We start from the raw sequence: 22,181 nt of genomic DNA on the forward strand, positions 1-22,181 counted from the left end.
CTTGATTGGAGTTTGCCTTTGTACTTTGCCTTGTGTGCATTCAACCATTCATTCTTCTTATTGGGTGTTGAATTTGTACCATGTCTTGATAGCATTCAAACACATTTCAGGAATTTTCTGCATCAGCAATTTCATACCATTCAAACATTTGTTGGTCCACTTGTCGGGACACCCCAGCTGCTTTGGGCAGACTCACTGGTTCCTTCCAACATCTCCGATTCTTCTTGCACCTCTGGGGTGTGGTTCCTTCACCCACTTTCCACTTTTAAGTGTCGGACATTCTTCCAGCATCCTGTGCAGCTCTGCGGTCACACGCCGGCTTTTCTTTTTAGCCAGGACTGGAGAACGCTGTCTGTTCAAGAGGCCCAACATCCAGGAGCTCCTGTGCAGCTCCCAGCGTCTCCACTGCCCTTCTTGCTCACATGCAGCCTTTCTCGTTCTGTCCCGGCGGCCTTCCCCGTTCCACCACACCTGTCTGTGTGCCTCGCATTTGTGAGCCTAAGCATCGGGTTCAAAATCTTCTCCTGCACTCCATGATTCAATAGTGTGGTTGCCATCTTTAAATGTCCTGCGCACTGAAGACTTGGAAAATCAACTAGCCTGCATGTTTTACTTTGAGCTCCTGTCACTCTGCACAAACTCTGTCCTCCTGCTCCTCGTCTCAGTACCTGGGTGGTTATGGGAGTTGGAGTCCATGGATGTCATTGGACTTTTAACTCTTAGCTTGTTTTTCTCAGAGATTCCATATAAAGGCACATCAGAAATAAAAGGTGTTGTGGGTGTTTGGGTCAAAGGTTGTGGCCTGGCCAGAGTAGTGTACAGAAAAGGTTTCTTGACTTCCTATACAAGGGGAAGGGGGGACCAATAGCTGACAATACACCAGTAAGATCTTGGGTATCAGAGGGTCTTTCTCATGCGAAAGGGGGGAATACTGTGTCTCCCTGGAGCTTGTCTCCCCCCATGTGATCCTCCCCCAACAGTCACCCCAGGGTCAGAATTGGGTAGCGGCTGCTGTCCCCTGGCCACATGGGAGGAGCTCACCACCAGGAAAATAGTGATGAGTATATCGGATTCATCACAGGTGGGAAACCGTTGAAAAAGAATAGGCACTGGGTGTTGGTGCGATCTCATCCAATTACCTGACCTTTTTAAAAAAAAATAAGAGAGCCTGGTATGTGGAAAGCCTGAATTGTTGAGGGGATATGGATAGGGGCTTCACCAGCCAAAAATATGATCCTTGAATTTTTGTGAATAGTAAATGGTACGCTCAAGTGACTTTTTATGCCCAGCTAGTAGCTTGTATTTTGAAATGTGTATCCTGGATGTATAGTCTTGTAGAGGGAAATATGTTATAGGTATCTAAATAAGAAGAGAATGATGCAATGGCAGTGTTTTGCTCTTGTTTGTATTTCAATATCAAGGTGTGTCCATGTGCAGGTTCTGAATCCTGCTCTCACTTCCTTCGCAGGTACTCGGGCCCCAGTTCGAGGTGATGGCAGAGACCAGGATGGTACCAGTGGCTCTGATAAGAGGAGCGCTACTGGCAAAAGCTCTGCTAATTTCTTCCAGCAGAACAAAGACGTTAAAGCCACAGAGGGAGGAGTTTTTAAGATCAGAGGTGGCCATATGCAGCTACATAATTCTCCAGCTACATCAATATTGTCAACCTGCTCCCAGAGACTGAATGGTTCCTCACCAATACAAGTCACCGAACTGTCCCAGACAGCCCCAAACTCATTTGGAGCCAATGGTTCTTTAGCAAGTCAATTAAGTAGACCATCTCGTGCAGGCCCTAGGTCAACAGTGGTTCATGGCACTCCACCTAGTCATGTCAGTGAGCCATTTCAAGGATCCCCCACCACATCTGAGACCAATGATTCTTCTTGCAGTCAAATAATTGGGCCATCTCTTACACCTGTTAGCACATCCGGAGCCAATGGTCTTTCAGTTAGTCAATTCACTGAACCATGTCATGCTCGTTCTAGCTCTGCAGAAGCCAGAGGTTCCTCACAAAGCCAACTGAGTGAGTCACAGCATTCACCTACTATCTCATTGAATGTTAATGGTTCTCCATTTAGTCAGCGGAATGGGTCATCTCATACTCCTCTTAGTTCAACAAGTGCCAATTGTCCCCCTTTGAATCATCTAAACGGGCCAACTCATGTTTCCCCTAGGTCATTGGGGGTCAATGGTTCCTTGTTGAGTAATCCCTATGGGTCATCCCATGCATCTCCTAGTTCACTGAGTGCCAATGGATCCTCAGTGAGCCAGCTGAATGGTCCATCACATGCAGCCACTACCTCCATGCCATCAAGAACAGTAACTTTCAGATTCCGAGAGGAAGATTATCATTCCCTGAATACTGTTGTAGAAAATGAAGACCCTACAGGAGATCTGTTGGAGGAGGATGATCTTTCTATTGGCGATCGGACACCTGAGCCCTTTGTAACTGAGAATAGCAGATGTTGGCAGACATCTTTCCCACAGTTCGCTCCCTCTGATCTGGGACACCAATTCCAAAATGGTGGAAATGATTCTGTGAGACTAATGGAGTTACCCAGTGGATCCTCAACACAAGGGAGTACTGCAACAATCTTGCACGGTCCTATTCTTGTAGACCACGAAGTACAAAGTAGTCAACTAGTTGATTCTCCTGCTGTACCTCTTAATAGATTTAACTGTGATGAAGATACATCAACCAGCATTAACAGAGAAATACAACACAATGAAAACATTGCAGGCCCGAATTATGTTGGTGTATCCCTCTCAAGATCAACAAGCCTTACCCAAGTGCTGCCTTCTCCTTTAAGCAGCCCCACATCTTTGTCTGCCACACAGAGGCCGACATCCCCAATAAACAGGAATGCAGAGAGCAGTCTAGAAGAAGTCCTGGATGCAAATGAAAGTTCAAGGTTTAATGCACCAAGGAGGCCTTTATCTCCTATCAGAAGCAGGTTTTCCTTAACCACATCAAGGAACAATGAAGACATGCTAGAACCACGTTTAGCCTCGGAGATGAGCCGCAGCAGGGGCAGTCGTTTCGCTAGTCCATCTCAGAGGCCAGCATTGCAACGAGATGATGAGGATACAGTGGCCATCTCCGACAGCTCCACTGAGGCGTCATACACTGCCAGTCTTCACCTAAATCTGCCACATGCGCATTCAATGAGAAGCTCCTTGCAGGAAAGTCTACCTCTTGCCTTGCTAGCCATGTCAGACCTGCACCCGCAATCTGGAATGGTGGACCGGATGGGTCTCTTCCCACCAGCCGCTGCAAAGGAGACCAAGCCCAAGGCTGACCCTGAAAAGCTGAGGCAGCTGAAGGAGAGGTAAGGCGTACTTTCGTTCCTTTTTGCCTTTTAATTAAAATGGTTAGCTGCGGTGCAACTGCAAACTCAGCTGTGCTGAGCTGAGGAAAAAATACAGAGCAAGATGCAATTTCAAATTACACATCTAGTGGGGTCTGGTGGCAGTTTCAGAGTTCTTGTTTTTAGGGATTGGTTTGCATGCCACTGCACGCATGAATTATTTCCTGTTATTGTATCTTTATTGCCTCAGTGTAAGCAGCTTTTAAAGGTGCATAAGCGACATATCTTGGCTGCTGGGCAATGGGTTTGCCAGCAGTTCCCTGTGGTCTGCTTCCTAATATTGAAAGAGTTCACTAAACAACTCGGATTTTTAAAAATAAATCTGTGTCGCATGGCTGAGAGCAGCTGCATCAGTGTGTGAATGATGCCTGATATCAGTGACCTGATGGGGCAAGCCAAAACTAGGCAGCCCACTAGGGTTGAACTAGTGGGTGAGGCCCTAAGAGGGGCGTACAGGGGCCGCATCTTGTACAAGCGATTGGTGTGCATTGAAGGGCTACAATGTCACCGTGTTTAGGGCTGGAAAATGCTGCAGATGCTCCTGCTTGATTTGCCTACACTGGTGCCACCCCAATTCTTTCCCAGTCTGTGCGCTGCTTTGGGATAGGGCAGCAGTTTCTGGAACAGCAGAAAAGAGCTTATGGAAACATGATGTTCATTCTAACCACCATTTATTTGGGTATTTTCTTACAAATGCCTTGAATAGTAAAATAAGTGCTCACGATACTTGGCGGCAGCATGATCATTTGGTAAACGGAGCACAGATTCCCCAAACAAGCACCTTTCTTCAGCTTTGTAACTCTCTAATTATGCAAAACATGTTAAAACAACTAGGTAATTATGCTCAGGTCAATAATTTAAACATCAATATACACAAATCCCAAATAGTTGTATGCAATCCAAAGAGAAATTCTGGAGTGAGCAATTTTAAATGGCAATTGCAGTAGACCAGAATGGATATTGTCAATCAATATAGATATCTAGGTGTAGTGGTGCAACACAAAAAGACACTAGAACAATATAAGTGCGAAATAAACACCAAGTTACAATCTCTGGTGTCTCAATCTAGAATACTTTTGCGAAAGTTTGGGAAATTTTCAGTGAAGCATATCTTCATGTTTTACAAGATGAAAGTTACACCCATCTTGCTCTATGGTGTTGAAGCTTGCCTTCCCAAGAAAGGTTTTTGGGATGGCATAGAATCCTCCTATTGGAAACAAGTATTGCAACTCCCAGACAGTGCGCCTATAGCGTTAATTCGCTTCGAACTAGGTCTCGCATATCTTCACTGGAAGCAATGTGCATTCCTTCGAAAAGCACTAACAGGCCTTGAGAAACTTAACTTTCCTCGGAAATGGCGTAATCACACCCTAGATGCACTTAGTGATGCAGCCATAACCATTGATTTACTTATATTGAATCCTGACCGAGCTAAGGCAAAAATATTTCAGCACGATTGGGCGGAAAATATAACAAAATGTACAACACATGGATTTCAATGTTACCCTGTTTGGGTTGAAGAGGCATGGCACAATAGCATCCTATCTTGTAAAATAAAGTACTTGAGGTTTAGGTTAAACCTATAGAGTACTTGTGATATATTGCATAGAAGAAAGATCATTACAAGTGAGCAAAATTATTGTAGATACTGTAGGAACATAGACCAGTTTGAAACTATACAACCTTTGTTTGTGAGGCAGTAACAGAGGCCAGAAGCAGATGCTTTAAGAATAAATTGATGTTTCACAATCATTTAACCCAATTTCAGAAATGGCAAACACTTTTTTCCAATCCAAGAGTCAATTCAAATAGCAGTTGTCCAATTTTTAGATGTGGTTTTGCCGGATATTCGCTCAAATGAGTCTGAGAATTCTGTTATTTGAAATTGTAAGGTGCAATGCATTTATTTTTTGTTCGTTTTTTTTTTGTTCGTTTTTACATTTGATGTTCATATTCTATTTTAATCAAAATCATATATGTTGCTGATGCAAATGATGCGATAGGAAACTCATTTTTAATTTAAGTCTTGAAGGAATAATGTTATTTTGTTTTATGTAATCAATTTGAAAAGTTGTTTTACGACTCAACAAATTAAATGTAAAAAAAAAAAAAAATTAGGCGGGGTCCTCGTTAGGAAAGGGAAACGGTGCCACAGACTAAAAAGGACCCAAATCATTATGCAGGTTTCAACGCACAAGACCCGCTGTGTTTTTCTGTTGTTGACTTTCCTTACTATGGATCGTAGTGTTAATTAGAACACTCCATTGAAGACGTGCAATTGAGGGCTTGAAATGTGGGCGAGAGCAAGGGGGTAGGGGGGAGAAGAACAGGTACTCTCCAATCCAAGCTGGTATTATAGATGCTTGTACTAATAACTCAAAGTTTGCACAGCAGTGAGCTTGCATTCTTTATAATCTATGCTCTCTTGACGACTCATTGCAAAGCTTCAGTAATTTAGCCCCTGGTGGGCAGCCATACAAAATCAAGCACTGGAAAATCCATCCTTGCTCGCTTCTTTCTTTCTCTTTGTTTCTCTTTGTTTCTCTTTCTTTCTCTTTCTTTCTCTTTCTTTCTCTTTCTTTCTCTTTCTCCTTCTTTCTCCTTCTTTCTCCTTCTTTCTCTCTCTCTTTCTCTCTCTCTTTCTCTCTCTCTTTCTCTCTCTCTTTCTCTCTCTCTTTCTCTCTCTCTTTCCAAAATGCCACTGTCTTTTGAATGATCTGTTCACTATCTTTACCTATGTGTAGAATGAGAATTGTTTCTCACTCAATGACTCAAATTCTTTCACGGTTTTCTCGCTTTCGTTCAGATCTTTTGGGCTTTCACCCTTTCGCTAGTTCACTTTCAGGCACACCTTTTCCTGTGTTGCTCTTTTGTATTTTCTCTCGGTCTCTGTCTCTCCCGATCAATCTTTCAATCATTGACTCTTTTGGGCTTTCCCTCGCGCTCACTAACCACCACTATAACACTCCTCTTCTTTAACAGAGACCCATCTTCCCTGGTTTGTCTCTCGCTCCAGCTGTCCCTGTCCTTCTGCATGCTCACTCATTCATCTTGCTCCGTGTATCACCCTTCACTCTTACTACCCTCACACAAGCTCTATTTGTATAACTCTTCCTGAAAATGAAACAACTTAGTCAGAACTTCAAAGCCTCTCCACACCCCCTTACACCAGTTGCGCTTAGCTCATTGATCGTACCTTCAGGGTGTTTTTTGGGGGGAGGGCAGTCAGTGCCATCTCTTCTTTGCTGCTCCTCCACGGTAGCACGCATTATTTCAATCTACAGTTGGTCACCAATGTGCATTGCAAGGAAGCCCTGTCACAGAGCAGACGGGAACCAGGTTTACAAAGGAATTGAAAGTCTTATTTATTTACCGGTTGTAGTTGTCTTCAGTGAGTTCTTCACTTAGGGACACCCACCAGGCTCAACTATCACACAAAGAATGCTTGTTCACAGTATGCATCCAACATTTTATTTTTTTAATTTGTGTGTGTTCCAAAATGGAACTTTACAAAAAGACGTTGTGTATCCCGGTCACTTCTTGAACGTGGCCTAAATCATATTATCATTTTCATTGTCTGTTCAAGGATTTTGACTGTGGCTAGTAGCCAAGTTGTTCGGTCACCTCCAATCAGTCTGTGCCACCATTTGTCTTCATCCCACGAACGTTCTTCGACTAACAAGTGATCGAGGTAGGCGGATCTTATTTGCTGGTTTTTTGGACAGCGCAACAGCAGATGATGGATTGTTTTGATTTCTGAGTCGCATAGGCGACACTTGCTTGTTTCGGAAAGACGTCGGATCTTCCGAATTTCGTTCGTGTCCAATAAATTTAGTCTCGCCCTAAGTAGGGAGTTACGAGCCGATCTACTAGGGAATTTTTTTAAATATCTCATAGGCTCATTTAGTTTGCAGAAAGTTTGGGGAAGTTGGCAGAGCAGTTTGTTTGTAGCTGCTGAGTCTTGCGTTATTATCCAGTGTAGGTCTTTCAATTTCTTAGTCACTTTGACTGGGTTGGTAGTGAGATCTTCTTCCGGGCAGGCGACTGTGAGTAGTAGGGCCTTGTTGTCGTTCTTCCATGCAGATAACATTTTGACCTTGTCTCCTTGCGTTTCTTTACTTAGCGGTGCATACATTTCTTGGCTCCCTTGGGTGATGCATTTTCTATAGAGGAGTAGAGAGTTGATGTTGACTGTTGCCAGAAGAGATAGGAGACTAAGTTCTCGCTGTATTGCTGAAATAGCCGTGGATTTAGGTAATTACAAGGCTGTCTTCCAAAAATAGCCTTCAAGTTTAAACCAGACCGTTTTAGGTATCGGGGGCATGGCCTCTGCGCCGTATGTAATTGAGGGGACCACTTTCTTCTCGTAGAATTCGATTAGTGGGATTGCAGAGAATCTTCCAAATTTCGTATCTATCGCCTTTCCTTGAGCTGCCAACTTTATTTTGTTTTGGAGGTTGTCCTGCATGGAGGATTCGTGTTGAGCTGTCAATTGTTACACCTAGGTATTTGAAATCTTTAACTTTTTCAATCTCAGTTTCCTCGAGGAACCATTTGTATTTTTAAGATCTTTTTGGCACGTCTTCCAGGATCGAAATTTTTGTTTTTTCTTTATTGATTTTCAGGTTGTTTTCTGTCGTGTAGAGCAGTAGGTTGTTTAACTGTCTCTGGAGACCTATCTGGGTCTGGTCGAGTAAAATGAGGTCGTCCGCGTACAGAAGACGGCTAATTTTCACATTAGCCAGAGACGGTGGACAGGTTCTAGTGAGATCTTCAGCTTCCCCATAATCGCCCATGAATGCCAGGAACAGAGCGGGGCTAGGGGGCACCCTTTTTCACCCCTCTTCCAGTCGATATTTCTGCCGAAAGGTTTCCCAGTTGTGACAGTCGCATCCTGAGAGTGGTGTCTGAGTGCAGGGCTTTTATCGGCTGGAGGATCTCGTGTGGGCAACTCCACCCCTCAAGTTTTTCCAGAGGTGAGACCTGTCGACTAGGTTAAAGGCCTGAGATAGATCTATGAAGGCCACGAAGATTTGTGGTTTTCCCTCTAGTACCTTACTTTTTAGGGTGCTGATTGTTACAATGTTGGTGGCTGTTCCAACATTTTTTTTAAGCCCGATTGGAAGATGCCGTTACATGTCGCTGATTTGGCCCAGGCTTGGAATCTCTTCAGTAGTAGACTCCCAAAGACTTTCCTGATACAATCCACGAGGGATATAGGGCGAAAGTTTGATGGGTCGCTGTTGTCACCTTTCTTGTATATCGGGACAATAATTGCTTTTGTCCAGGAAGGTGGGATGGATTTCTGGTGGGCACATCTCTCAAAGATTTTCTTTAGGAGGGTTGCCCATTCTGCAGGCTTTTTTTTCCAAGTCCATATTGGTTATCCCGTCTGGACCAGCAGCTCGAGAGTTTTTGAGTTTTTTTGAGGTGGTCTGAAATTTCGTCCTGGTCGTCCAGTGGAAGCCAATCTATTTCATCGATGGTCCTGGAGTTAGTTTCGAGGTCAATTAGTTATAAACAGTGAACTGCGCCAATTGACAGTAATACAATAATAATTGAATTATGTTTTTAATTCCATTCCACAGCCTGACACGTGTTTCGAGCAAAGCTCTTTTTCAAAGGCTGTACATAGTAACATATATACAACCAATAACCATTCATTAGTGGATTTACATCATATCAATTGGGCAAACATCAAGGGGTAGCAAGGGAGATGGCCAGAAGAAATCAGGACATCATGACATTAAATTAAAAGGAACATAATATAATATATATCATTTTCCATACAAACAATTACCGTTTTAACAGAGGATCCATCCGGTTACAAACCCGAAAAAGAATAAAAAACATAACATAATAAGAGATTAGGTGTGTGCGGTGGAAAATCAACCATAGATAACATAATTTGTTAAATCAACTCAAAGGGTCAACTGACTAAATATTTACCGTTGAACCTTGTCCAAAAGGAAACTATACGGCAAAAAGATAAATTAACAAGGATTATCTAGTGTCATGTGCATTCAAAAGCCAACAATTATCCCACAATGGATATAAAAATTAAGTTATAATTACCTTAATATTACTTGCGGTTGCAATGACCATTAATTAATTACTGCAAAAAGTCCACATCCAAAAAGGAAATGTTGCGCGTAGATAACACCAACCAACCAATTCAGAACGAGTCACGTATCCATTACCAATATTAAATTGGACAATTACCAAAAGAAAAAGAGGAAACACAGCTCTTAGTTAAATAAAATCAATTAATTGCAACATAGGGATCATGTCGAAAGAGCACATAAACTTCTTACCAGCCTTCCGGCAACAACAGTATACAAAAAGAGAGTGCGCGCGCGCAATGCATCTCGTGTAGTTAAAAAGAGAAATGGATCGCATAGGCAGCAACAACACAAGGCATACCGCGGCGGCCATGTTAGGTGAGGAAAAGAGCCGGTTGTTGATTAGATCAATTCTCGAGTTATATGTAACGTCTAAAAATCACCCCCAACATATTCTCGAGTCATATATAACATCTAAAGAACCCCCACAAATTAAAGAATTGACGCAGTTGTATTTAAGTACTTATAAAGCGGAATATAATATATTCTTAACTGCAGAAAATTTATAAATCCAAGTTATGTGTAACGCACACAATCTGTCGGTGCTATACACCTGAATATCCACTTACAACTCATAATTCAGTCGAAAATAAAATTAAAAGGTAAACAATACATAGAGCGCACTTGTTAAGCTGATGATGAAAAGATTAGTCTTGGCGATGTATAAGAATATGTTATCACAGGTTGTGTATTCAACCGCACACACCCATTAATACATCAAGAAACTATACAAACAATTTGATATTCAGAAATGAAATTAAATAATAAGGAGCACGGTAGTTCAGGTGTAGCTACCTAAGTATCAATGGCACCAAACCAACTCTAAATATAAAATTAAATCATAAGAACACATGAAATTCATGATCGGAATTGAGTCCAAAATTTACTAATCTGTGTTTACAGATAAGTCTAGCCTCTAATTGTCTAAGTTCCATATTACCCCCTCTTTTTAATGGACGTATTTGAGACAACCCAATAAATTTCAAATCCTTAAAGTCATCCAGCTGATGTAAAGTCTGCCAATGTAATGCCAGTGGATATTTGGCATCCTGTTTATGCAAAGAAGCCAAATGCTCCCGAATACGCATTTTAAGTGGCCTAATGGTGCTCCCGACATAAAATAAGCCACAGACACATATAATACAATACACCACAAATTTTGTGTTACAGTTAATGAATGAATTGATAACATGTTTGCCTGTTGTACCAAAATCAAGTGCCTCAGATTCAAATGCATGTGAACACATGTTGCAACTCCCACATTTGTGAAACCCATTCACACGACCTAGTTCTAACCATGTTCTAACAATAGGTACTGGTGCCATGAAAGAGGGGCATAGAAGATTTTTAAGAGTAGGAGCTCTACTAAAAACTATCGATGGATTAGGTTCCAATAATTTGGTGAGATCCTTGTCTAAATGGAGTAAGTGCCAATGACGTTTTAGTATAGCATACACCTCATTACTATCACTAGTGTACCTAGTGATCAACCTAATTTTATTAAAGCGCGTATTAGCTGAGTTCGTTCTAGTTTTAGGTTTAAGTAAATCAGCCCTCTTCATACTGGACACTTCGCGTTCAACCTTAGTAAGAAGGTTTGGTTGGTAACCCCGTTGTACAAATTGATCGCGGATAAACAGTTTTTCCGCATCAAAATCAGCATTCAGAGAGCAATTACGTTTAGCTCTAATATATTCACCTTTCGGAATGTTATTAATAACAGACCGTATGTGAGAACTAGATGAATGTAAAACTGCATTGACCGAGGTAGGTTTACGGAAAGTTTTAGTAATAAAACCCATAGGGGACTTAGAGATATTCAGGTCAAGAAAATCCACAGAATCATTTGAAACATGATGCACGAATTGCAAACCCCAATTATTGGCATTTAAAAATTTTACAAATTCATTTAATTCAGCCACATTGCCAGTCCAAATCATAAAAACGTCATCAATATATCTTTTCCAAAGATATATCGACGGTGAAAAGACATTATTATGAAACACATATTGTTCTTCAAATTGGTGCATGAATATGTTCGCTACAGAAGGAGCAAAGCTGGCTCCCATTGCAATGCCAATCAGTTGTTGATAATATGTATCATTAAAAAAAAACACATTATTTTGCAGAGCACAAAGAAGAAATTCTTTGATCATTTCAATATGAAGATGGTATGATGCTGATTTGTGTCGGAAAATATAAGTAATGCTAGCAATTGCTTTGTGGTGATCAATAGAAGTATATAATGATTTAACATCAAGTGTGACCAATAATATTTCAGAAGTACAAGGCAATTGTGCAAGAATCTCAAGAATGTGCATAGTGTCTCTTAAATATGTGGGTGTAGAATGGACCAAAGGTGCAATACATTCATTAACATACACTGATATAGGTTCCAAAATTTGATGTTTGCCCAATTGATATGATGTAAATCCACTAATGAATGGTTATTGGTTGTATATATGTTACTATGTACAGCCTTTGAAAAAGAGCTTTGCTCGAAACACGTGTCAGGCTGTGGAATGGAATTAAAAACATAATTCAATTATTATTGTATTACTGTCAATTGGCGCAGTTCACTGTTTATAACTAATTTACTTCTTATTGAGGGTCCTTGGTCCGGGTACCCTCACACTTTCATGTTGAACGCTGCCTTTTTAAACTTCTAACTTTTGTGCAGTTGCGCTGGTCGTTCACATAGGCCTTTGGACCATCTTGTTTTACTGTTAGTTTCGAGGTCAGTTGGCGGTTTGAAAAGGACACTGAAGTGGTCAATCCATTTTTGTTCACCCATACAGTTCAAGATTGAGTTTTTGTTCGAAAGCATAGATGTTTTTAGCAGAGACCAGAACTCCCTTGCTTTGTTCCCGCAGATTGCCTTTAGCATGTTCTTCCAATCCTGCTGGTATAGTTGAAGCCGGTGGTTTTTGGCCTAGTTCCGGTATGCTTTTGTGGCAGCCAATAGTTTTTCTTGGTTTGATTTAATTTTTCCTAGTGTTCTTTTTATTCTGCGTAGTTCCTGTCGTTTTTCTACCAGCTGCTCATCATATGCGTTTGTGAGAGTAAAAAGATTTAGTTTCTTTTGTTTTTCACAATGTACAGCACTAGTAGAGGAACGTAGTCAGGTTTTACTTTGCTTTCTGAGCCCCCTCCAAGTGAGTATCTTTTGGTCAGTTTTCTAACTGATTCTGCTGTGAGTTCCAAACTATTTCCCCGGTTGTTTGGTTCAATCCCAAGGCTGTTTAGGTTTGGTTGTTTGAAGCAGTTTTACCAAGATACTGTTAACTGGTTGTGATCACTTCCTTTTCTTTTGCGAACATCGAAAGCTGTTGTCTTTTCCAAGAATGGGCGCGAAACGTATATAAAGTCTACAGTGGCTTGTAGGTTTCCTTGCTCCCAAGTAGGGAAATGGTCCTTTTTTGCAAAGATAGTGTCGAGGTTTAGCAATTTTCTTGATGCCATTAGTTTTGACCAGTGTTGTCCTCTTTTGGTGGCCGGTGAGGAATTAGATGGAACTCCAGTTTTATTGGTGGAGCCCTGGCATAGGGCGTTCAAATCGCCACAGATTATGATGAAAGACACCTGATGGGTAACCTGGATGTCGTCTATGGTTTTTTCCATCATAGTCAAGTATATGTTTTGTTCTATGGCCGCAGGATTCCAATATGTATTTGATTGCTCTTTGAGAGGTCTTGGTTCTCGGGGAGGCTGCCCAGTCGAGGAGTACTGTCAAGATTGATTGATTTGACAGCAAAATGTCCTTGATCTTCAGTCCCTTTCCCTGTTGACACGCCATGAGAAGGCCTGAAGTAGGGCAACCTGAGGGGCCTTTTGGGCGGGAGCCAGGGAGATGGCATAACAATCCAAAACTATGGTTTTCCATAGCCACGTCTCTTGGAGGCAAATTACATCAAAAGAGGCCAGGTTAGCGTCTCCTGGAGATGTCAGGTGGCGGTGGCCTTGGGTGTTCCATGAACAAAGTCTTCGAAGGGTTGAGTTTTGGTCGGCTAGCGAGTCGTCGTGTTCACTTGATCGCCGACCTGCGAGTTTTTCTCTTGTTTGAGGCTTTGATGAAGGCCTTTCTTTTTTGGAGGTTGATCTGTCGGAAGGTCTAGAGTCTTGTTGTTTCCCAGAATCTTTTTTGATGGAGTTGTTGAAGGTGGGTTTGGGTCTGGGCTTGACACTGTCGTCCAGGGTGGTGTTACTTTTGCTCGTGCGTCATGCCGGCGAACCTTTGAGATTGGATTCAATGTTTACAGTGGGGTATTTGGTGTTTTTCCTTTCGTCAATTGAGTTATTGTTTCCGTTTCCTCTATTTGACGTAGATGGTGCTTTTCGTAAATTGTATTTCTGCTGCTCAGTGTGAATGGTGTTTAGTCCTAGAGCGCTATTTCGAGTGCTGTTGTTGGACTCTAATCTGTAGGGCATCGAAGTTGTTTGATCGGTCAGTGTATAGCCCAGAGTTGGTTGATCGTCAGACGCTTGGGTTATTTTCGATTTCACACTCGTTGAGGAAATGTATAGTATGCTTTTGCTCTTTGGTGGGAATGGTATGGATCCACGATCTTCAAGTCCTCTGACTTGATCCGTCGAAGGCCTGGTATGAAACGGAACAGGGCGAGGATTCCCCTTCTGTTGAGAATTATGTTGTCCCTGTTTTCGGCGTGTTGTTCAAGTTTTAGGGACCATGCAGGCTTTTCCGTAGTCCTTGTCGTCCTCAGTTCTGGATTTGTAATGAAAGTGTTAGGATTTCAGATTTTCTGAGTGGTTTTTCATTCAAACTTGGGTGTTTACTGGCTTTCAAGCTGTGGTCTGTGTCATGGGACCCTCCTCTCTTTAGATGCAAGTTCTGTGGGCGAGTTTCAGACTTCCTACGAATCGAAGATGCTGAATGCTGCCTAGCTGAGAAGGATACTATCTGTGCCCTTGAGTTGGTTGGCGACTTCCTTTTTGTAGCCTGGTGTTACTTTTTTCTTCGGTCTTCCAGAGTATAAAATGGGGGGGGGGGGGGACACTTGTCTGGGCTCGTCGGAGATTGCGCTTGGTGTGAGGATTCCTCATGTGCAGTTTCGTTTTGGTCCTCGATGTCGTCATGCTTTGGCCCTGGTGGCGTGATTGAGTGGTCAGTATCAATATGTTGAGTAATGTTCATCAAGTGCTCGTCAGCTAGGAAATCCTCTATTGTTTTGGGCGAACTTTGACTTATCGAGATGTAGCACGAGGTTTGGACCCGGTCTACGGATCAGGGTGTCCTTTTTTTTTTGGCAGGTGGGTTTTTTCGGTTTCCCGTTTCCGCAAGGTTTTGGACTTGGGTCAGGTTTTCGATGGGGTTTTCTTTTGTCTTAGTGAATATCGAATATGCTCAGTCTTTTTCCTCCAATTTTGATTTGGGTTGAGGATTTCTGAGGGATGTCATCAATTATGTGAATGACTTCCCATAGATCAGACTTGGTTGTTACTTCCGTGTGAACCAGCAGGGATCTGAAATAGGTGGTGGAGGTGTAGAATGAGGGATTTGGCAGGCTTCAGTTGTTGCACGAGCAGGGCCTGGTACTTGAACTTGGAGGTATGCCTCAGCATGTTGATTTTCACAGATGGTGTTGGTCTTCTTTAGTTTGTCTATTGCGGTGATGTAACCTTCTAAGAAGATGAATTTTGTGTGCATCATTGCTTTTATGGTGGTATGGTCTTTTTAGGTTGTCTATCGATTCGTAAAGTTTTGTCCAGTTTGATGTGTGTCTTTTTGACAATGGACTTTTTGTATAGCTTTCGTTGAGAAGCCGTCTGGCTCGGGGGCTGTTTGTCAAGTCTAGTGAACCACGCCGGTCCTGGTCCAGGCTTCGTTTTCTGTTGAAGGGTTCCGAGAGCTCTCCGGCCAGAGAGTGGCGGCTTGAGTGCTGGTTTTCATTTTATTTTGGCGTTTTTTCTTGCTTGTATTCCCGGGGGGTCTGTGCAGTTGAAGTCTCTTTGACCCTGGCCTTTTCTTGAGGTCCAGGCGAGGGTGTAGGCGTTGTTAGGTAGATGTTTGTCACCTGGGCCGCCTGAGTTTCCTTTAATGTGTCCGGAAGAGTAGGGGTTTTATTACCCATTGGTGGTGCAGACAACAAGGGTGTTGTTGGGTCCCGTTGCTCCTCCCCTTCAGCAGGGTAGTATTGAGAAGCTTGTTTTTGGGGTTTCTGTTGCCTGGGTGAGTGGTGCCGGTAATAGCTCACCAGAATGATTGGTGGGGGCGGGGGAGGGCTGGTGGATTTGGTCTTTGATGCTTCCGGCCACAAATTTACTCTTTGCAGGACCTTGTGTTCTTTATGTGGCGGTTCTGGCGCCAAGTCCCTTTTTCTGGACTTTTGTGGGTGATGGCAGGTCATAACGGCTTCTAAAATGTATGCATCTGTGAGGTCTTGCATGTGCTGGGGTTGCGGTGCAAAGGCATTAAAAAAAATCAGTTACTAGACTTGCCACTGATGGTTTGGTTGATTCCGGTTTCCAAAATTTTTTGTTTGGCTTGACCCAGGGTTTTTTGGATGTTGTTGCCATCTGGTTTGTGGTCCCTTTTTTTTGTTGGTTTATTTTTGTTTTTCCTTTTGGTTTAGGTTGTTGTCTTTTTTCTTTTTCAGGAGTTGTGGTCTGGCTCCAGAGACGTTTTATGGATTGCAAGTTTTGGGCACTTAGGAGCTCCTCTGAAGGGTGTTGGGCTAAGAGGTCTACTCCGTTTGTAACAGAAGGTTGCTCCCCGTTTGTGTCTACGTGAGGTAAGGAAAGGGCCCCAGCTGGTAAAGGCAAACCTTTTTACAGTCAATCCCGAATGGACTTGGGAGACAGTTTGTATCTGGTTGTTGTGGACGCCCCAGTTTGCATGAGGTATAGTAGCCGTGTTTGTTTCCTCTTTTTTTTTTTTTCCTCATGATTGGTTTTCTCGTGAAGTAGTGAGGCTGGCGATTTGCATGAAGCCAAGGGGGAGGAAGGGGGCGTGGTTTCGCCTCGACGTCCCTCCTCGGTCCTCTGATTGACTGCAGAGGGAACCTCGGTAGCTTTGTTGGTGCCCGCCTCCTCCATGTCCTGCGAATGCACTCCAGCCTCCTAGTTTCCCGCGGCCGTCCCGCTCAGTCCTCGGTTCTCCCTCCGGAGGAAACCCAGGGCCGGGGCTGGGCGGGAGATATCAGTGGGCTAGTCGGCAGGGGCGGAGGGAGCAACGAGTATTTTGCTGGCAAAGGTAAGAGTTCTTTGGCCCCCTCAGAGCCGATGATCCTTGGCCCCTTGTGGGTGGGGGGGCCTCACGGGCCTCAGGCACTCGCTCTCGTCCAGACCAGAGGTGATTTTTGTCACATGAGCGGGGTTGACTCTTCGCCTCTTTGGTGAGGGGATGATGGTGGTTTTGAGGGAAAACGATTGTTGAGCGGGTGTTTGTTGTGACGCGTGCGAGGCCGCGCACTTCGGAGCAGACGGCCTTCTTCTTTGCCCGCAATTTCGTTTTCATTTTCTGGGACCGCAGGGTTTAAGGAGTCTGCCGCCATGGCAGCCATGCCGGCCGTGCACGGACTTCAAAGACTGTACACTCGAGACCACACTCCGCGGCCCGCTCCGCGGTGTGGGTTTTGTAGCAAAGGTGCTCCGCCTCCAGCAGCAATGGAGACAGGAGAAAGACTGCACTCGAGACCACACTCCCCAATCCAACATTCTGCTCACTTGACTACCATTCCTTCATGCACATTCGGACAGCAAGACAAGACAAAACGGACCTTCCTTTCTTACACAAGATCCATACCAGACACACCAAATTCCAGGACCAGATTGAAATGCAAACAGTTTTTTCTTCTCTAGTATGGAATTGTGAGCTAAAATGTGGTTATTGGCCTTTTGCAAGTGGACATCGTCCCTCAGGATAGAGTTTTTGGCCTTGTTCCTTCTCAGCAGAGCGCAGTTACATTATTTTGGTAAACTTAGGTTTCTGATTTTGATCACATTGTCAAAATCTACACAATGGGCCAGATTCTCAAAACCATTTTTGTCGCAAATGATGACATGCACTAGTGCACAATAAGATGGTCTGTAAGAAGAATGGGGTTTTGAATGTGCACATAGCAAACAGTCATTTAAATGCCTTTCTTTAACCCTCCAAACAGTTCTGTAAATCTGGGGGCCTTCTGTGCATTTTAAAGTACATCCCAAATTGTCGCAAACTGATGCTGTCCCACTTACAATTCTATTCCTCAAACACAATAGAAATTCTTTCACGCATTACACGCACTGGGCCGATTTAGTGGCCTGTCTCATTCAAATGCATTCTAAGTAGCCATGTGGTTGTTGGCAGCAGTTATGCATCAGTGTTGGGAGCGCAGCAGTAATGTATGCAAGGAGGCTGGCCAGTGCATCAACCTGTCCTTTGACTCTGCTTGATTTCCCTCTGTTTGTCAAACCGCCATGGTCATTCCCCTCCTAAAAAAGCAAGGGGCTGACCCGAACCTAGCGGCTAACTCTAGCCCAGTGTCTCTCGTTCTTCACTGCTCCAAAGTACTCAAAAGGGTTGTGTTCAACCATCTTACCAATATCGTAGACATCCTCAACCGTTGAGACCCCTTACAAGCAGGTTTCCACTCCTGGTCACTCCATGGAAACGGCTCTCATGAATGTGTCAAACTTCATTGCCTCTGCTAAGCAATTCAACCTATCCTCTCTCCGAATTCTCCTTGACTGGTCTGCTGCCGTTGACACTGTCTGTCACTCTGATTTCCTTAATAACATTTCTTCTTGGGATTCTCATTCTAGCCCTTGCCTGGATTTAATCCTACCTTGCACCTCTCCAATTCTCTGTTTCCTTTAAGCAGCAACATCTCTCAACTCACTCCTCTAACTGTTGATGTTCCACAATGCTGTCTCGGGTCCAATTTTTATTCCACACCTCTGCTCTTGGAACTATTCTCCTCCTTTGGGTTCTTGTACCAACTCTTCACGGGCGACACCCCCATTTTCTCTTTCCTGAACTCTCCTCTGATCTCTCTATCAACATTTCCAACTGTTTCTCTGCTATTAAATATTGGATTGCTTTGCACTCTCTGATCTTAAACTCTACCAAAACGGAGGTGCTTTTCTTCCCTGCCAAAAGCTTTCTCATCTCTTCGTCTGCCTATCCAGTTCCCACCCGACACTCTCTCCTACTCATCTTCAGCTAGAAACCTTGGCGTCATATATGACCTTTCTCACACCTTCTCTGCTTTCATTTCCCAAAATGGAACAACCACTCGCCTCCACCTCCTAAATATTAGGAAAATCAGGCACCTCCTTCCTTTCAACACTGCCAAGCATCTCCACTTATGTATTGTCCCTGGTGACTGTTCCAGTTACTCCCCTCCACAACCTGTCAGAATGTCCCTCAAACTCACCCAGCTGTAAGAAGCTCACTGCTTCCCGTCAGATCTGATTTCTTATTTATTGTCTTCTTTTGTGATAAAAAACATTGTTCCTCCTGTATATAAATAAAATAAATCTTTTGCGCTGCGTTCCAACTCCGTTGAAAATGCACAAATCATCTTTGAGAATAAGGTGACCTGCGCATTTCTACAATGAGCGTAAATTAAACCAGAACATGCTCTGTGCTTTTTTAATTGTTCTTTTTTTTGAGAGTGCGCCAGTGTGTTTTTCAAGGTTTCTGTAAAAGGGATGCTATTTTATTTATCCTTGAATCTATCTTAATTTCACATGTACATGTTCGTTTGTTTGCTAATTTTTATTTCTTCAGGGCTTGAGGCTAGTCAGGGTATGTACCTGCTCAAGCTATGAGCAGTGAATACTGTATGGGGTTAGAGAAGGTGTGAAGATGGACTAGGTGTGTGTGACCATGCTTGGGTCTCTTCTACTACATTCTGGACATTATCTGGCTTCAGGTCCGTATCATATTAGTTGGTTGTAGCCCTAATATCAGTCATTCTTATCTCCTGCTTTTTGGCCTAGGTCTTGCCTTTACTCTGATATAGTTATAAGTCCAGATTGCATTTCGTTTTTCAGCTACTATGTATTTTGATTTAAGTCTTAGACCCCCTTAGGGCTAAAATGGGATCTCCAAGTAGCCTTTCATCCTCAGGAGTTTGCCTCAAACCACAATGTAGCCCAGAGGTCTCCCACCTTTGGCTCCCCAGGTGTGTTATACTACTCATCCCATGAGCTCTAGCAAGCATAGTCCATGGAGAGTGATCATGGGCGTTGTGGTCCAAAACATCCTGAGAGCCATACCCAGCCTATTCTTAGATCTCTGTGACTTCGGTTATAGATATTTTGTCATTTCACAGCTCTTATGAACTACTAATTGTTAACTGATATGAGCCCCAGATTCAATTCAAAATTCATGTTTTACTCATTCACTCTTCTCTTTTAGCCTGCTGGAGGAAGATTCTGAAGAGGAAGGAGATTTGTGCCGGATCTGTCTGATTCCTGGAGGAACAGAAGATAACCCTCTGTTAGAGCCGTGCCGGTGTGGAGGAAGCCTGCAGTATGTACACAAAGAGTGTCTGACAAGGTGGATTAAGGCAAAGATAACATCAGGTAAGGGAACCAGGTCGGCAAAGGTGCAACCTTATTTTTTTATTTTCAGCATGTTCTCACCAATGCAGCAAGCTGACTAGCTCGCTCCTAAACCGAACCACTAAACTACTAAGGACTTTTTGGTAAGTCAGACTCCAGCAAGAGTTCATATTACAATTTGAGGTTTATTACAAACAAAGAGAAGAAAGCCTATTCTTTCCCAACATCTGATGCGGATCTTGGCCTCCTCGAAAAGAAAATAATAATTGATGGTTTTCAGTAAGTCTTACAAACCTAATACCGCAGGGTTTTCGAAATTGAGGGGAGCTGGGAGCTATTTAGCTCCTGCTTGTGGCCTAGAAGCTCCTCGTTAGCTTGAAACCAACAGCCACCAGGAGCTACGTTTGGCTCCCCAGGCCAACTGATCCTGAACAACACACCTGTGTGGATATGTGTTTTTGACAATCTATAAGTAAGCATTTGGACACATCTATATGACATTTAAAGCATAAGGGGTCATAAATAACGGACAAAGTGATATGTTTGCAACTTCTGTTAGATTTGCGGAATGCTATGTACTAGCTGGTCTTTGGTCAATGCTGGATACCCAGGAGCTGCTTTTTGCTCCTGCTTATCAAATATTAATTTCAAACCCTGTACTATCCTCTGTCCCAAAGCCTAGGTTCTAACCCTACAACAAATAAAAAGTGTTAACATATAGTCAACTGGATCAAGTCTATAAAGGGGTTCCCTTTGAACGTATAAAATGGTGGTTGGCTTCTGACCCCCACACAAATCTCTCTGGATGTTCCTAGTCCCCTTGCCTGGTGATTGTTAGGAAAGATTTCATAATTGTATGTAATTATCCCTCCATGTGTCAACCCCCAAGCTTTTGCTGCTGTTTAGACACCATTGACTGACTTTGCCAGAGAAGCACAGCCTTCAACTGCACTCCTCTGGGCTTTCGCTCACTTTTTATGGGGAAACTGACATGCCCTTAAGACAGTCAGTACTGAGAGACTTTGTTTCCCTTAGTCCTTTTCCAATGTTGCAACTCTTGTGCAACATGTAACAAGTGTGCAATGTATCTTCCCACATAGCACACTTGGGTCTGTAGTCATTTTCCAAAGGCCATAGATACTCTCGTTGGATATTTTATGAACTGTGCAGATGTATCATGGACAGGGCTGGTGGCGGCTATCTTCTCATATTATTTTTAACCCTTTCCTGCCATGTTAACCGTGTTAGGCACAAATAGGTGGCCTAACTCCAAAATGGCCATGCCATGAGGTTCTTTGTCCTGTCCTTTGGCCATCTTGGCCCTTCACCTTCCCCAGGTTGAGTCGTCCCGGGACAGTCCTTATTTGGTCATGCAGTTTCCTGTGAAACCCACTGCTTTTGCGGGCTCTGCATGCCTTGTGTGTGTGCCTCCTGGATGTGGCCTGGAACATCTGAGTCCAATACACATCCTGGGTGCCAGAGAGTCTGGAGTGCCATGAATGAATGGGACCACTGTGGTCCGTGATTGGTCCACGTATGGAGTGTGTTTTTGTGAGCATATCTCCCATTGGGTCCTCTTTGTTTTGGCACGAAGGGAACTTTGGATAAGAGGAGGCTGAAAATGCCCCTACCATGTCGATCTCCTGAGTTCTTACTGAACAAAGGATAGGATCCAAGTATCCTGCAACTACGAAGCCGAGTCGATGAACTGCTGGTGACCCGCTGGAAGGTTTGGCACCCGGAGCCCGCTGTCGTCCTGTGGAACTCCTCTGCATCTGGTCGTCCCAGAAGGTCTGCAAAGACGCTTCGACCCATTGGAATAGTGGGACCAACTATTCTCGGCATCTTCATCAAAACCTGCAAGTAAGCTTTCTCTGAAGTGTCCCTGAGCCAACCAGTGGGCTGACCAGCTTACCCAGTTGCTTTACTCTGTCACTGCTTCCGTTTCAAGGAATCCCTCGAAACTTGGTTTACTGCTAGCTCTGTGTCCACGGCACCTTCACACCGAATTTCGTACACTTGGCATTCCCAGGTCTGAAGTGAGATGAGTCCGCCAGGACCAGAGTGAATGCAGTTACCGTGTTGCCTTGCCACGGCAACGTCTTTTGCAAGTACGCTGCAATCGTGACCCTCTTGCCCCTGAAGCCTGCTGCAGTGAAACTGGGTCGATTCATCCGTC

The 22,181-nt window shown here is 43.5% G+C and overlaps 1 protein-coding gene across 11 annotated transcripts in view; it reads left to right on the plus strand.

Moving 5' to 3' along the window:
• The window catches only part of MARCHF10 (membrane associated ring-CH-type finger 10), a 1,025,913-nt gene that overhangs the window by 580,752 nt on the left and 422,980 nt on the right, over window positions 1-22,181 (plus strand). For all 11 annotated transcript variants that reach the window (XM_069634147.1, XM_069634148.1, XM_069634140.1 and 8 more), the window contains 2 exons: window positions 1,469-3,329; window positions 19,857-20,023. In XM_069634147.1, coding sequence (XP_069490248.1) covers window positions 1,469-3,329; window positions 19,857-20,023 — 2,028 coding nt within the window. The remainder of the gene's footprint in view (window positions 1-1,468; window positions 3,330-19,856; window positions 20,024-22,181) is intronic.

The sequence above is a fragment of the Ambystoma mexicanum genome, chromosome 13 (assembly GCF_040938575.1).
Source record: "Ambystoma mexicanum isolate Mex_15411 chromosome 13, UKY_AmexF1_1, whole genome shotgun sequence".
Lineage (NCBI taxonomy): Eukaryota > Metazoa > Chordata > Amphibia > Caudata > Ambystomatidae > Ambystoma > Ambystoma mexicanum.